This window comes from Ornithorhynchus anatinus, chromosome 4 (genome assembly GCF_004115215.2).
Source record: "Ornithorhynchus anatinus isolate Pmale09 chromosome 4, mOrnAna1.pri.v4, whole genome shotgun sequence".
Lineage (NCBI taxonomy): Eukaryota > Metazoa > Chordata > Mammalia > Monotremata > Ornithorhynchidae > Ornithorhynchus > Ornithorhynchus anatinus.
In genome coordinates, this window is record NC_041731.1 from 41170923 (window position 1) to 41186622 (window position 15700).

The 15700-nt window shown below is 53.6% G+C and overlaps 1 protein-coding gene across 1 annotated transcript; it reads left to right on the forward strand.

Moving 5' to 3' along the window:
- The first annotated feature begins 1915 nt into the window (after positions 1 to 1915).
- Positions 1916 to 14645, forward strand: LHX3 (LIM homeobox 3). The gene is made up of 6 exons (XM_029061972.2): positions 1916 to 2009; positions 6157 to 6328; positions 7855 to 8057; positions 10616 to 10767; positions 11558 to 11729; positions 14192 to 14645. Exons 1-6 carry the CDS (start codon positions 1916 to 1918, stop codon positions 14608 to 14610), a joined length of 1212 nt encoding a protein of 403 aa, XP_028917805.1. The 3' UTR covers positions 14611 to 14645.
- The last annotated feature ends 1055 nt before the right edge of the window (positions 14646 to 15700 follow it).

Consider the following 15700-nt stretch of genomic DNA (forward strand, 5'->3'; position numbering starts at 1 on the left):
CCCGCCGTCTCGGACTTTCATTCATTCAGTGCATTCAATCGTATTTACTGAGCGCTTACTGTGTGAAGAGCACTGTACTAAACGCTTGGGAAAGTACAGTACAGCACTCTTGGAGCGGAGGGGCACAAGAAGGGCAGAGGTAGAATCTTCAGGCCCCCAACTGAGATAACATCCTTGACCACAGTCCTTGCAAGGACCAGTCCTTGAGCCATTCTGTCCTTGCTTGGTTGGAGGACTTGGGGTTCTCCCACCCGAGGACTGGGGTATGGGGGAAGGGCAGAAAATGCTAAAGATGTGTGTGTATGTTGGGGGAGGGGGTGCAGGGAGGGTGCTAGAATTGTCCCTGGGCTGAGGGAAAAATAACTCGACTTAGATTAGCATATTTTGGACACTTCATCAGGAGGGCTAATTCTCTGGAGAAGACACTACAGCTAGGAAAAGTCCAGGGAAAATGTGGAAGAGGCAGACCGGCAGCTAGATGGATAGAGACCATAACAACGAGAATGGAAGAACCGTTAGAACCGTTCTCCGGGACGTTCTGGAGAAAGTATATCCATGGAGTCGCTATGAATCGGAAAAGACTCGACAGCACATAGTAATAATAATAATAATTATGAGGGAAAAAGGGGAACACAGTAACATACTTCTTCTCCCGTACGCTCTCCTGGGCCCGACCCAGTCTCCGACCTTCCTCTCTTCTCCCGTTCTCCTCAAGAAAGCAAGGTCGCTGATGGGGAAGGGTAGGCAGCGGGAGGACAGCTGGGTAGACTGCCGGCGACCGTGAGATAATTATAATAACGATGGTATTTGTTAAATGTTTACTATGTGCCAGGCACTGCACTAAACACTGGGGTGAATACAAGCAAAGTGAATACAAGGAAATCGAGTTGGACCCAATCCCTGTCCCATATGGGGCTCACAATCTCAATCCTATTTTACAGACGAGGCAACTGAAGCTTAAAGAAATGAAATGTCCCGCCCAAGGTCACAGAGCAGACAAGTGGCGGGGTAAGGATTAGAACCCATGACCTTCTGACTCCCAGGCCCGTGCTTTAGCCACTACTAGATGTTGGCCACTCTCCTCCCGGTCCCTTCCCCGCCCCGCACCCATAAACATGGTCCAAACCACTCCAGAGGGGAGCCCCACCTGCCTCCGCTGAGGCCTAAATCATCACCCACCCCTCCGGCCCCGCAAAACACCGCATCGCACCCTTCGTTCACCCCTCACCCTTCTCTACTGCACCGTTCCGCACCCTTCTATATGGACCCACCCCGCTCTGCCCTGCATCTTTCCGCCCCGTCCCCTTGCCACAACGCTCCGCACCGCCCACTTAGGGTATTTGATAAGTGCTTACTATGTGCCGAGCACTGTTCTAAGCGCTGGGGTAGATACAGGATAAGCAGGTTGTCCCACCTGGGGCTCACAGTCTTCATCCCCATTTTACAGATGAGGGAACTGAGGCACAGAGAAGTGAAGCGGCTGGCCCGAGGTCACCCAGCAGGCAAGTGGCGGAGCCGGGATTAGAACCCATGACCTCCTGACTCCCAAGACCGTGCTCTTTCCACTAAGCCACGTTGCTTCCTCCTCCTGCTTTCCGCCTCGGACGGCCACCCCTTCTCCATCCCCCCGGAGGCTTTTAGGGACCCCGTGGGTGTTGGGGAGGGGGAGAGAGGGCGGGGGAGGGGCGTGGGGGAGGAGCTGGGGGGGGGGATGTAACAGGCAGAGGTTTGGAGAACTGACAAGCTCGGATCCGGCTGAGCTGCGAGCAGGCGCTCGGAGGATCTGAGAGAGCCAGGGAGGGAGGGAGAAAGGCCAACAAAAGTTTGTTTTGGGCATATTTGGGGTCACCGAGAGCCCTTCGTGCCCCCTCTGCGCCCAGCCCCGAGGGCCAGGCGTCGGGAGGGCGATGCAGAGATGGATGCGCTCAAGGAGCTGAGCTCGGGCAAGGACTCCCCGGGCACGGACATGCTCTTCGCGCTGCTGGCCCAGAACGAGGAATTGCGCAAAGGTGGGGTCAGGGTGCTGGGGTTCGGGGGGGCCGAAGGGGTTCGAAACCCCACCGGAGCCAAAAGTTTTCCCGGAGAGGATGCCTGCTCGGGTGGTCGGGGGGAGGGAGGGATGTCCCTTCGGAGAAGGGGACAGATGTGTGAGACAGAGGGTTTGGGAGGGGAACGGGGAGAAGCTCCCTTCCCTGACCCAGCTTTAGCTCCCTTTGGCCCGGCCCAGCCCGGCTTCAAAGGCTCGGGGCGCGATCCAGGACCGGTTGGGAGGACAGCGCCCTGATAATAATGATAACAATAATAATAATAATAGTATCTCTTAAGCGCTTACTATGTGCCAAGCACTGTTTTAAGTTCTGGGGTAGATACAAAGTAATCAGGTTGTCCCACGTGGGGCTCACAGTCTTCATCCCCATTCTACAGATAAGGGAACTTGGGCACAGAGAAGTGAAGCGGCTTGCCCAAGGTCACGCAGCAGACAAGTGGCGGAGCCGGGATTAGAACCCATGTCCTCTGACTCCTAAGCCCGTGCTCTTTCCTCCAAGCTACGCTGTGCTCTCGCAGCCAGGGGTGTGTCCTGGCCCCCGGGGCAAAGTAAATCGGACTGAGAGGCAGAGACAACAAGGACGTGTGTGTGTGTGTGTGTGTGTGTGTGTGTGTGTGTGTGTGTGTGTCCGGGGTGGGGGGTGGGGGGTGGTATTTATATGTATTTGTAAATGTGGTAGAGTGCTGGTGTGGCGTTGGTGTCTGTGTTGTGTTTATGGGAGGGAGGATGAGCGTTTTGGGTTTGCGGCTGGAGTTGCATGTGGTCTCTGTGTGGGTCTGCTTATCTTTTGTTTGGGGGTGTTATTTGCCTGTGTGTGTTTGTGTTGTCTGTATCTGGGGACTCTTCCGGCTCCCTCCTTCCTGCCCTGGCTTTCTGGGGAGCTTTCTGTCCCCACGCTGGGACCTCCCTGGGGCAGACAGTGAGATGGAGGCCCTAACTCTTGGCTTCCCGCGCCCCCCGCCAACGCCCCCGTCCCTTTTCCAGAGCCCAGGCTCACCTCGGTTCGGCTCGGCTCGATGGACTGCGGACCCTGGGGTTTCTACCCGTCCCCCCCGCACCCCGCCCCAGGTCGGACCCCAGAAATGACCTCTCAGAGGGGCCCGAGGAGCGGAGTAGGTTCAGACCCTTCTCGCAGCCCCGGATTCCTGGCACCCGGCCGAAGACGCGGTTGGGGGAGAAGGTTCCTTCCCAAGGGTCAGACTTCACGCTCTCATCCCAGTCGATTCCCCCTCTTCCCAATGCCTTTTGCCGGAGTTCCGCCGCCTTTCTCACAGAAACTCGATTTGACATCGACCTCCCGCTCGAACGGGGACTTGAACTGCTGGCTGCGGCTATTGACTTTGGAACCGAATTTGGCCTCTTGGGGCTGAGTAATTTCGAGGGAACCCAGACGGAGAAGACGCTCATCCCTTTTCCCCCTTTTCTCCTTCCCCAGAAACGTTTTACCCGCACTATCCGAGGATTTGGAGAGAGTCCGGCCCCTTCTTCGGGGCTCTGACAGTTCATTAGAGCCCAGGAAGTGCGGCCCAAACCCATCAATTGCCGGGGGGATTGCGAGGAGTGGGAAAATTCTACTTTGGCCCAAATTTCCGAGATATTTAGAATCGTTTTCTTGGTGCCTATAACTATTATTAATAAATATCGCATAGATCTAGGTCTCCCAGATAATGCAAAAAAAACCCACCCACAAAACGTTTTTTTTTTTTTCCTGTCAATTCTCCGGGTAATTGTGGCCGTGTAGTTGTGGCGGGATGAAGCCAGAGGTGGTTCCTGAGGTGGGGGGGGGGGGGGGGAGAGAGAAGGGAGGCGAAGAGGTCAAACGCAGGGTGTGGATTTTGATTCATCATTTATTTATTTCGTTTAAAGGAGGTACCGGAGGGGAGGGATTTGCCCAAGGGACCGAGGGAGACTGAAAGGTGGGAGGGGGAATTAGAGAGAAAACGAAACAGAATGAGGGAGAGAGGAAAGAGAGAGAAGAAATAAATATGTCGCACCTTGGAGACAGGTTATAGGCAGCCCCAATCCTTCCTGGGGTCGCCATGCAACGTAAGGAACTTGCCCGGAGGCCACGGAGAGACATTTGGAGGGTGGAAGAGGAGAGGGGAGGAGATCCTCGGGGCCGTTTGTTCTGTTTGAAATTTTCGATCCTGGGGGTGAGAGGAGTCGCAGGAGGGGGTGCCGGTCCTGAATTTGGGGTGGGAGGAGGCTCCGGGAGACGGTCCGGACGGAGCGGGAGCGGGAGGGCGAGAATGGCGGGGCAGAAGAGCTCTCCGCCGGGCCCAGTGCTGAACTGAACCGGGAGCCCGGCCGGGGCCGAGGCCGGGACCGGGGCCGAGGCCGGGACCGGGGGTTTTTGTTTCGCTCCGAGACCAGGGACGGAGCCGGGGGGCCACCTTCAGCCGGCAAGGCGGCTCCACTCCCTCCTGTCCTCCCCGCCGAAGCTCTGGCCGGGGGGCTGCTTTGCCACGGTGGACAGGTGATGTGAAATTTGAAGGGTAAAGGGAGCAGAGGGCGAGCGTATTTATTCCATTCAATCGTATTTATTGAGCGCTTACTGTACCGAGCGCCTGGAAAGTACAGTACAGTGTTCCAGAGGATTCGGCCTCTGCGGGCTCTTCTCCACTGGTCTTTGCCGTGAGTGACCTCCAGGCAGGGAGAGGACTAGGCTACTACTGGAGCAGCTCGACATCTTCCCTCCTTTCCTTCCCTGCCCGCTCCCGGGTTGGCTTTGGGCTTTGGGCTTGCTATTCGTGGCCCCGGGGTCTGTCCATCCCTCAGGTGAGGATTCGCCCTAGGTCTTGTCTTCGGCTATGGGACGGGGGAGAGGAGTCCCTCCCCTCCCCGGTCCAGACTCTTGGGACCTTGCAGGTTTCTTTACAGCCGGAATGCGTGGAAGAACGATGGATCGAGGCTCGCGGGAGGAATTACATTTGCCCGTTTTTGAGGGGAGTTTCCACTTCTGGGGACTTTTTTTTTAAGTTTTGAAAATGATTCCTACCTATCCACTGCCCCCGGTTATAAAGGAACCCATCATCCTGGATCCCCGAACTGGGCTTCCCAATGTCCATAAATCGAAGCCGAAGTAAAGGGCATTTCTAATAATAATAATGTTGGTATTTGTTAAGCGCTTACTATGTGCCGAGCACTGTTCTAAGCGCTGGGGTAGACATAGGGGAATCAGGTTGTCCCACGTGGGGCTCACAGTCTTAATCCCCATTTTACAGATGAGGGAACTGAGGCCCAGAGAAGTTAAGTGACTTGCCCACAGTCACACAGCCGACAAGTGGCAGAGCTGGGATTCGAACTCATGAGCCCTGACTCCAAAGCCCGTGCTCTTTCCACTGAGCCACGCTGCTTCTATTTCTGTGGTTTTGGATTCTCCTTTCCCCCACCCACTAGCTCGCATAGATTTTCTCCACTCTGGTCCTTCCCGCGGCCCGGCCCTGGATCAGGGACAAGGAGGACTGCGGTGGTAGAAGGAGTGGGGAGTCTGGTTCTCTGCCCAGTTCTCGCTGGGGACGCTCTGTAGGTCTTAGGAGATGGAGAAGAAAACTGGGGTTGCAAAAGGGAAACGAATCGGAGATTTGGAGTCTGTGTGGACGAAATTATGCCCCCTGGATGAACTTCTCATTCCTCTTACGTACAAACTCTCCAGGGCCCCCAGAGGGCTCGAATATGTCTTTTTTTCTATTCGGACGTCTCTCCCCAGAGGATGGAGACGTTCTCAGCGGGTCCTAGGCCGGTTGGAGAGGAACCCAGGGGCGATATACACGATTACACCTATATGGGTACACACACACGGCTGGACATTCACGCACGCACACTCAGTGTGTGCAGTGAATGCCAATTCAGCTCGTGTATTCGGCATGATGGCCGAGGAGAAATCAAGCAGAGTGGGACTGAGGGTCCGGCGACTCTGGGCTGGGGTCCGGCTGGGTTGGGATCCGGCTGGCCTGGGCGTTATGTTTTTATCCACTTCCCCTCCCCAACTTCGCTGCGTGGGTCAGGGGCCCCTGGGTCCTGGACGACGCGTCTCCAACCGGGCCTTTCTGTCTGTCCCCTGTGTCCGTCCATGTCCTCCCCGTCCCCCCGGTTCTCCGCTCTGGCAGAGATCCCCCTGTGCGCCGGCTGCAACCAGCACATCGTGGACCGCTTCATCCTGAAGGTCCTGGACCGCCACTGGCACGGCAAGTGCCTGAAATGTAGCGACTGCCAGACGCCGCTCACCGAGAAATGCTTCAGCCGCGGGGACAGTGTCTACTGCAAGGAGGATTTCTTCAAGTGAGTTTGCTCCGCCGAGCCCCGACCGGCCCCGGCCCCGGCTTCGACCCCCTCCCCGACCTCGACCCCGGCCCCAGGCTCGGCCTCCACCTTGGAGGCAGAAGGGCGACGCATCCCAGCCCCGGACCGGTGGACGAGAGAGGGGGAAAAACTGAATCCACCGGAATCAATTTGTTTTTCAATCGATTAAGGAAACAATTAAAAGCACAGGCCCTCTCCTCCAGGATGGGGAGAGCGGGGAGAAATCCTCGAAACGAATCCCGGCTTCGAAATTCTCCTCCTCCCGGAGAGAGGACTCTCCCCGTTGGGTCGTGATTTGGGGAAGGTGAGGGAGAAGGAGTCAGTATGATGTAGCCCTCACCCACCCCCATGCTTTCTACTTCCCCCCTGGGAGTGGGAAGGATCCCGGCCTCCTTTTTATATGCCAAGAACCTCTTGGAATTATGCTGGGACGGGTGGAGGTGGCCAGGGAAACCAGGTGGGTGGCGGATTTCGGGGGTGGGAAGATGAGGAGAGGGACAGACGACCTGGCTAGGTCCCTGTAGGGTTTTATCTGTATAAAACCAAAGGAAAAAAGATAATCTAATTTCCCTCACGCCCCACCATAAAACCAAAACCAAAACAAAACCCTTTCGTTCAGTCGATTTAGAGTGTGGGGTTAATTTCCGATTCCGCTGAGCTAAAGAAAATCTTTCCTCACCTATCCCTACAAACAGATACCGGGGACAAGGTGAAATAACCCCATATAATACGCTTGGCCAGCTCTCCCCGTTCTGGTCCCGCTACTGAAAGCCTGCCCTGCCCTGCCTTGGCCTGCCCTGCCCCCGTCCTGTCCTCCCCCCGTCCTGCCCTCCCCCATCCTGCCCTGCCCTATCCTGTGCTTCCCTGCCTGTCCTGCCCTTTCCTGCCCTATCCTGCCCTCATCTTTCCTGTTCTGCCCTGTCCTGCCCTGCGCGGCCCTGCCCGGCCTCATCCTGCTCTCCCTTGTCCTGCTTTAATCTGAATTTTCCAGCTCTTCCCTATCTTGCCCTCCCCTGTCCTGCCCTGCCCTCCCCGGCGCTGCCCTCCTGTTCCCTACCCCGCCCTAACCTCTTCTGTCCTACTCTGCTCTGCCCTACCTTGCCCTGTTCTGTTCTGTCCTGTCCCCCCCTGCCCTGCTCTGCCCGACCCAGCTCAATCCTATCCTTCCATATCCTGTCCTGCCCTGCCTTGCCCCTGCCCTTCACTTTCCTCTCCTGTCTTGCACTGCCGTACCCTGTTTTGCTTTGCCCTGCCTACCCAGCCTGGTTCTGTCCTGTACTGCCATGCTCGGCCTGGCTCTGTCCTGCGTTGCTTTGTCCTCCCTGGCTCTATCCCTGTCCGGCCCTGTCCAGCACCTCCACCCCCAGCCCTGCCCTGCCCTGTCTGGCCCGACCCAGACCAGCCCTGCCCTGCCCTGCCCTGCCCTGCCCTGCCCTGCCCTGCCCTCCCCGGTCCGGCCCCGCCCTGTGCTGTCCTGTCCTGTCGGACTGTATTTCTTTTTTTAGGAGGTTTGGAACAAAATGTGCCGCCTGCCAACAAGGTATCCCCCCCACGCAGGTGGTGCGGAGGGCGCAGGACTTCGTGTATCACCTGCCCTGCTTCTCCTGCATCGTCTGCAAGAGGCAGCTGGCCACGGGCGACGAGTTCTATCTCATGGAGGACAGCCGGCTCGTCTGCAAGGCCGACTACGAGACCGCCAAACAGAGAGGTGAGACTCCCTCCCCACCGGCTCCCTTTGCCCCGTCCCAGCCTGGAGGGAAGCAGAAGGGACTGAAGGGAGACAAACGGGACCTCGGGGAGACGAGAGAGGGTCCCATTTGCATTTCGGTGGAAGAGGAGCTCGTATTCTCCTACGGGTCGACTTTTCCTTGGGGAAATACGGTGGTCCGAAAGGCCATCTTCTCTTCCTCTTCGTCCCCCATCCTCACTGTGGAGCCCCAATCCGAATTTCGGCCCATATTGTCCAGTAAACGAAACCCCGCTTCTGCTCACAGTGGCCCCGTTTCCAATTAACTCGATTGTTCAGGCAGGGTAGTTCCTCCTCCCGAATTCGAATTGATTGAGTGAATCTCCGCCGCGCTTGGTCAGTAGAGACCCGGACAAATACCACACGGGAAAAACGAGGAAGGAGAACGGGAAGGAAAGACTATTTGGGAGTTCCTGGAAGGAGAGGAGAGGGGAGAAGGAGGGAGAAGGAGGTCAGAGGGTGGACCTCTCCCCCCAACTGCCTCCTCTCCCTGCCAAACTCCTCGACCCCTACATGATAATAATAATAATAATAACGGTGAATAATTATGGCATTTGTTAAGCGCTTACTATGGGCCGGGCACTGTACTAACCGCTGAGGTAGATACAAGGAAATCGGGTGGGACACAGTCCCTGTCTCACGTGGGACTCACAGTCTCAATCCCCATTTTACAGATGAGGGTACTGAGGCCTGGAGAAGTAAAGTGACTTGCCCAAGTTCACACAGCAGATGAATGGTGGAGTCGAGATTAGAACCCATAACCTTCTGACTCCCAGGCCCGAGCTCATGCCCCCTTTGGTTCTCTCCTCCAAACGTGGTTTAATGGAAAGAGGACGGGTTTGGGAGTCAGAGGTCGTAGGTCTTAATCCCAGCTCTGCTACTTGTCAGCTGTGTGACGTTGGACAAGTCACTTCACTTCACTGTGCCTCATTTCCCTCATCTGTAAAATGGGGATGAAGACTGTGAGCCCCACATGGGACAACCTGACCACCTTGTATCTACCCCAGCGCTTAGAACAGTGCTTGGCACATAATAAGCATTTAACAAATACCATCATTGTTATTATTGTTGTAATATCGCCTCCACCAGTTGCCTATGTGATAGTGGGCAAGTCATTTAAATTATCCATACCAATTCATTGTATTTTCAATCAGTCAATCGATCGATCGTATTTACTGAGGGAAGCACACTTTGTCCAGAACACTGTCGTAAACGCTTGGGAAAGTACAATATAACGGACTTGGTAGATACGTTCCCTGCCTACAGCGGTCAGTTTCCTCATCTTTAAAATGGGGGTTAAATATCTGCTCCCCCTCCTACGGGAGAGGGACCGTGTCCGGCCTGATTATCTTAAAAATGGTATTTTTTTAAGGCTTACTATGTACCAGGCACTGTACTAAGCGCTGGGATGAATACAAGCAAGCTGGGTTGGACTCAGCCCCGTCCCACGTGGGGCTCACAGTCTCAATCCCTATTTGACAGATGAGGTCACTGAGGCTTAGGGAGGCGAAGTGACTTACCAAGGTCACACAGCAGACAGGTAGCGGAGTCGGGATTAGAACCCACGACCTACTGACTGCCGGCCCGTGCTCTAGCCACTACGCCGTGCTGCGGGGAGCCGAGGCTGCCCGCAGCTCGGAGCGGTTATTTGCAAAGAGAGAAAACGGCCTAGGGAATAGAGCCAGAGGACCTGGGTTCGAATCTTTGCATGGCTCAGTGCAAAGAGCACGGGTTTAGGAGTCAGAGGTCATGGCTCTGCCACCTTTCAGCTATGTGATTTTCGGCAAGTCACTTAACTTCCCCGTACCTCAGTTACCTCTTGCCACTGTTCTTGTCTGTCCGTCTCCCCCGATTAGACTGTAAACCCGTCAAACGGCAGGGACTGTCACTATCTGTTGCCGACTTGTTCATTCCAAGCGCTTAGTACAGTGCTCTGCACCTAGTAAGCGCTCAATAAATGCTATTGAATGAATGAATAAAATGGGGATGAAGACCGTGAGCCCCACATGGGACAACCTAGTGACCTTGTATCTACCCCAGAGCTTAGAACAGTGCTCGGCACATAGTAAGCGCTTAACAAATGCCAACGTTATTAATCCTGCCTCGGCCCTTTGCCTGCTGCGTGACTATGGGCAAGTCACTTTTTTTAAAAGAAGCAGAGTGGCCTAGTGGATATTTGTGTCGATGTCTGCCCATCCCCTAGTCCGTGAGTTCCAAGCGCTTAGTACAGTGCTCTGCACATAGTAGGCGCTCAATAAATACTATTGAATGAATGAGCTCGTTCAGGGCAGGGATGGGCACTCTTTACTGCTGCATCCGTACCTTCCCAAGCGCTTAGTACAGTGCTCCGCACACCATGAGCGCTTCATAAATACGATGGAATGAAGGAATGCTGGGTTATTTTGAGTCGACCCCAGTGCTCGGCACCTAGTAAGCGCTTAAGATGTGATGCCCCCTACCCCGATTCGCCTGGGGGTCGGGGCCGAGGGGGTCTCACGGCCGCGCCCGTCCCGTTCCAGAGGCGGAATCGACGGCCAAGCGGCCCCGCACCACCATCACGGCCAAGCAGCTGGAGACGCTGAAGAACGCTTACAACAACTCGCCCAAGCCGGCGCGACACGTCCGCGAGCAGCTGTCCTCCGAGACCGGCCTGGACATGAGAGTGGTGCAGGTCCGTCCTCGCCCCGGACATCCCCGCCCGGATCCCTCTACTCCCCGACGGTCAACGCCACCCGCCCCCCCCCCCCCCAAACACACCCACTCGGACACCCACCTCTTCCCCCTCATCAACCATCTCCCTTCGGAGGGCCGGAAAAGGGACCTCCCAGCCCGCAGTCGGGGCCCAGCTTGGACCCATTCCTTCGCCCTCCCTCCCCCACTCCATCTCTCTCTCCCTCCCCCCTTCCATCTCTCCTTCCCCACTCCATCCCTTCCTTCCTCCCTCCCTCCCTCTCCCACTCCATCCCTCCCTCCCCCACTCTATCCCTCCCTCACTCCAACTCTCCCTCCCTCGCCGACTCCAACCCTCCCTCTCTCATTCCATTCCTCCCTCCCCCAATTCCTTCCTCCCTCCCTAACTTTATCCCTCCTCCCTTCCTCACTCCATCCCTCCCTCTCCCACTCCATCCTTCCCTCTCCCACTCTATCCCTCCCTCTCTCTCCCACTCCATCCCTCCCTTTCCCACTCCATCCCTTCTTCCCCTCCATCCCTCCCCCACTCCATCTCTCCCTCCTTCCTCCATTCCATCCCTCTCTCCTCTCCGACTCCATTCTTCCCTTATCTCCACTCCATCCTTTCCTCCCTCCCCACTCCATCCCTGCCTCCCCTCCATACCACCTCCCTTCCGAAGGGCAGAAAAGGGATCTCCAAACGCGCAGTCGAGGCTGAGCGCGGACCCCGCCCTCCCCGCCCTCTCCGCCCTTTTCCTCTCCCACTCCATCCCTCCTTCTCTTCCCTACAGGTTTGGTTCCAGAACCGGCGAGCCAAGGAGAAGCGGCTCAAGAAAGACGCGGGCCGGCAACGTTGGGGCCAGTACTTTCGCAACATGAAGCGCTCCCGTGGCAACTCCAAGTCGGACAAGGACAGCATCCAGGAGGAGGGGCCTGACAGCGACGCCGAGGTCTCCTTCACAGGTACGGGCCGGCGGCTCCCTCAGCTGCCCAGCCCTGACCACGGTCCAGCTACCCTTGCAGATAACTTCCAGCCCGAGAAACTAGGCCCTGCCCGAAGGATGGATCCCAAGGAAGGAATCTCGCTTTGCCTAGGATGGAAATCTGGGGATTTCTACTTGGGGCTGGAAAAAAAATCATTTTTGAATCGAATTGTATGTCTAAACAGTCGACTGTCCTTTAAACTTCCCACACCACCACAATCTACCTTCTTATTTGGATAAGAAATAAGTCTGATATGTTCTGAAACTCAACGGGGACATTTCTCAGACTTACTGACATATAGAAGCAAATCTAGATTTCTTGGAGGTTCTGTTAAAAGGGCAGTTTATAAGGTCACTAGCCCTAAATTCCTGATAATATCTAGTACCCCTGTCCTGCTCTCGGTTCCCTGCAGGCTTACTATTCAAGATTTTCGATGGTTTCAAGGTTTTTAATAAGTGAAATAAGTGAAATTTTAGAACTTGTTGGAGCCTCTGATGTCACTCAATTCCTTCTCAGCTTCCCGACTGTACCTGGCAGAAGGATGTCTCTGTGGTCCTCCAAAATTTCTAAAGAAGTAGATCCCAGTCTCTCCACCAGGCTCCAGGATGCTTGTCTTTAGGTCTAGCTTAGCTCCTACCTACTGCAATTTAAGCTTACTGTTCTGCTCAACGATGTTACCCCTGCTGTCCCCAGGACCAACCCTTAGTTTCATATGATCTCAGAAAGCATCTGGAAGCAAAAGAGCCTGCTGATATTAATTACTGTTATCTTTACCGTTATCATCATTACCATGATGATAATCATCAGCATCATTGTGATCATCAACATGAGGGTCATTATTATTATCATCACTATTATCATTTCCTTCCTAACTTTCACTGGCTGTAGAAGAGTTTCATATGTTACCTAGCCCCCAAGCATTCTTTGTGCTCTATAGTGTACCCCTCTTGGGCTCCTAAGATTTGTCCCTGAACAGGGAAGAAGATTCTGTATGTCTGCCTTTTGTGCTTTAACTTTTCCTGCAAGATTTCCACCCTAAAAGATTCATCCCTGCCATTGGCCACCATGCCCATTTTGATTCTTTAGTCTCCTTAGGCTGCATTTAATGATAATTACTTACTGTGGAATTTGTCAAGCATTTACTAAGTGCCAAGGAGTGCACTAAGTGTTGCACTAAAATGCAAGAGCAGCATGTCCCTCATGGGGCTCCAAGTCTAAGAAGGAAGGAGAACACAACATTTTGAAGATGAGGGAACTAAGGCACAGAGAAGTTAAGTGACTTGCCCAATGTCACACAGCAGGCAAGCGGTGGAGCTGGGATTAGAACCCAGGTCCTCTGGCTCCCATGCCTGTGCTTTCCCCACTAGACTGCACTACTTCCCGTAGCCCAGGTGTACATGTCTGAACATCTGGGTTCACCAGGAGAAACAAAAAAATAGGCCTCCTGTGATTTGGTATATGTGGGGGAGGAGGTGGGGGTGAGTGGCAGAGGAGGAGGGAAAGGAGTCTATGTTTTCCTACTCCAAATGCTATCAAATTTGAGAAAATAATTTCTCATTAAAAAGATTACATAAAAACCTGGGCGGAGACAGGAATGGAAGAGAGAGACAGGGAGAGCATTTTGGTGTTCTCACTGACATATAATTCTTTCATATTAAAGCATGTACTCTTCTGGAAGTGACTTTTTTATTTCACTGAGGATGTTTAAATACTGATGACACTTCAATCATCCTCATCATCAAATTGCCAGCCTTTGGGACCGTGCTGGGGCTCTGAAGTAGGAGAAAAAGATATGACCCTTTACCCTAAGAGTTTACAGTCTGAAAGCCCAGGATTGTTCTGAACCAGAAATCCTTGGTGCCATCACCACCATCAACAGCAACAGCAGTTATTATTGAAGGCTTACTATGTGCAAATCCTTTGATTAAGCACTGCAGCAACAGAAGGTGGAGGGGGTAGTCTCTTGGATTTTTTTTTCCTCATGGTATTAGTTAAAGCAGTATCTATGTGCCAGGCAAAGTTCTAATTGCCAGGGTAGATGAAAGCTAATCAATTTGGACACAGTCCCTGTCCCACACAGGGCTCACAGGCTTAATCCCCACTTTACAAATGAGTTTACTGAGGCACAGAGAATAATAATAATAATGATGATGGTACTTGTTAAGCGCTACCATGTGCCAAGCGCCGTTCTAAGTGCTGGGCTAGAGACAAGGTAATTAGTTTGTCCCATGTGGGGCTCACAGTCTTTATCCCCATTTTACAGATGAGGGACGTGAGGCCCAGAGAAGTGAAGTGGTTTACCCAAGGTCACACAGCAGACAAGCAGACAGGTCCTTCTGACTCCCACTAGGCCACAGTGCTTCTCGATTATCTCTTTCTTTTAGGTGACTGTTGGGATTACGATAATTTATCACTTTCCTCATTTTCCGCTTCTGTTTCAGACGAGCCCTCCATGTCCGAGATAAGCCACTCGAACGGGATTTACAGCAATTTGAACGAGGCTTCCCCAGGCCTGGGAAGGCAGGCGGGCACCAATGGCAGCTTCCCCTTGGAGCACAGTGGCATCCCAGCTCAGGACCAGTATCACGACCTCCGATCCAACAGTCCCTATGGCATCCCCCAGTCCCCAGCTTCACTGCAGACCCTGCCGGGGCATCAACCTTTAATGTCCAGTTTGGTTTATCCGGACGGCGGACTGGGCATCATGGCACCGGGCGGACCAGGCGGACCCCAACCCATGAGGGTTTTGGGGGGAAACGGACCCAGCTCCGACCTGTCGACGGGAAGCAGCGGGGGGTACCCAGACTTTCCGGTGAGTCCCGCCTCCTGGTTGGACGAAGTGGAACATGCCCAGTTTTGATACAGGTCCCATCTGCCTAAGGACACTGAGGCCGCGAAGATAATACATCCTTTTTTTTCCAAAAAAAAAAAAATCAATAAAGGGATGAAGAGCCGGGGCATGGGGAGACCGAAGGAAAGAGATTGAGTTGTCCGAGGAAAAGTCGTGGGCACTGTAATTGCATCCATGCCCCGGGGTTGGGCTGGCAGCGGGACTCAGGACCTGAATGTCAGATGGACTGTTGGAAGAACATCTCGTGATGGGTTATCACTGGGTCTCTGCAGAACGTGGCTGAGCTAGGAGACTTGTACTTTACAGGTTTGATTAACTGTTTGGGGGAAGGGGTGGCAGGGGCCTTCTGCCTCTAGCACATTCTTGGAAAGGAGGAGGGGATGGTTTAAATCCCCTGGCCATCCACAAGGCATTTGGGTTTCTTTTTAATATAGAATCCTCCTTTCCCTCATTCACAAAAGGCATCACCCAGCCCACATATCTCTAGGTGACATATAGAAGAGATCTCTGGCCGATCACTTTTCTCTCCCAGTCCTTGCTGGCAAAATGCAGCTGGAAAGTCACCCGGTCATCTTTATTGTTTTTCTTTTTTACACAATCGATGACGAGAAATATTTCCTAGGTTGATGCCATCTTAAACCAGATGAGGCTTTTTAAAGAAACTCCCTTTGTTCATTGTAAACAATTTGTTCTTTCTAGGCTGCTCTTATTCACTGTGGATGATTAGCCTTTTGCGTTTCTATTGCCATCCCCTTTCAACTGTGAATAGCTGTATTTATCGTGAGGCATCTCCAACTCCCCGATTCGATTGATGCTTCTTTTAATGTGCTATACTTTTTTTTTTCCCCTCCCTTAAGAAAGTGTTTGGTTCAAGTTTGCAAATTGATGGTTCTCTTTATGGTTTCCTCTAAATCCACCTGAATGCAGAAGCTTCCCAAGCTGCACTTAACTAATGTCTGTTGCCAAATACATTCTTACTGATCTTTCAGAATTAAAACCAGATCCGTTTTCGTTCCAACTCTTTTCCACTGAACAAGTCTCCCCACAGGGATCACACTTTTCTGTTTGCCATATGCCGTTGCCATCCTCTGCATTCGTG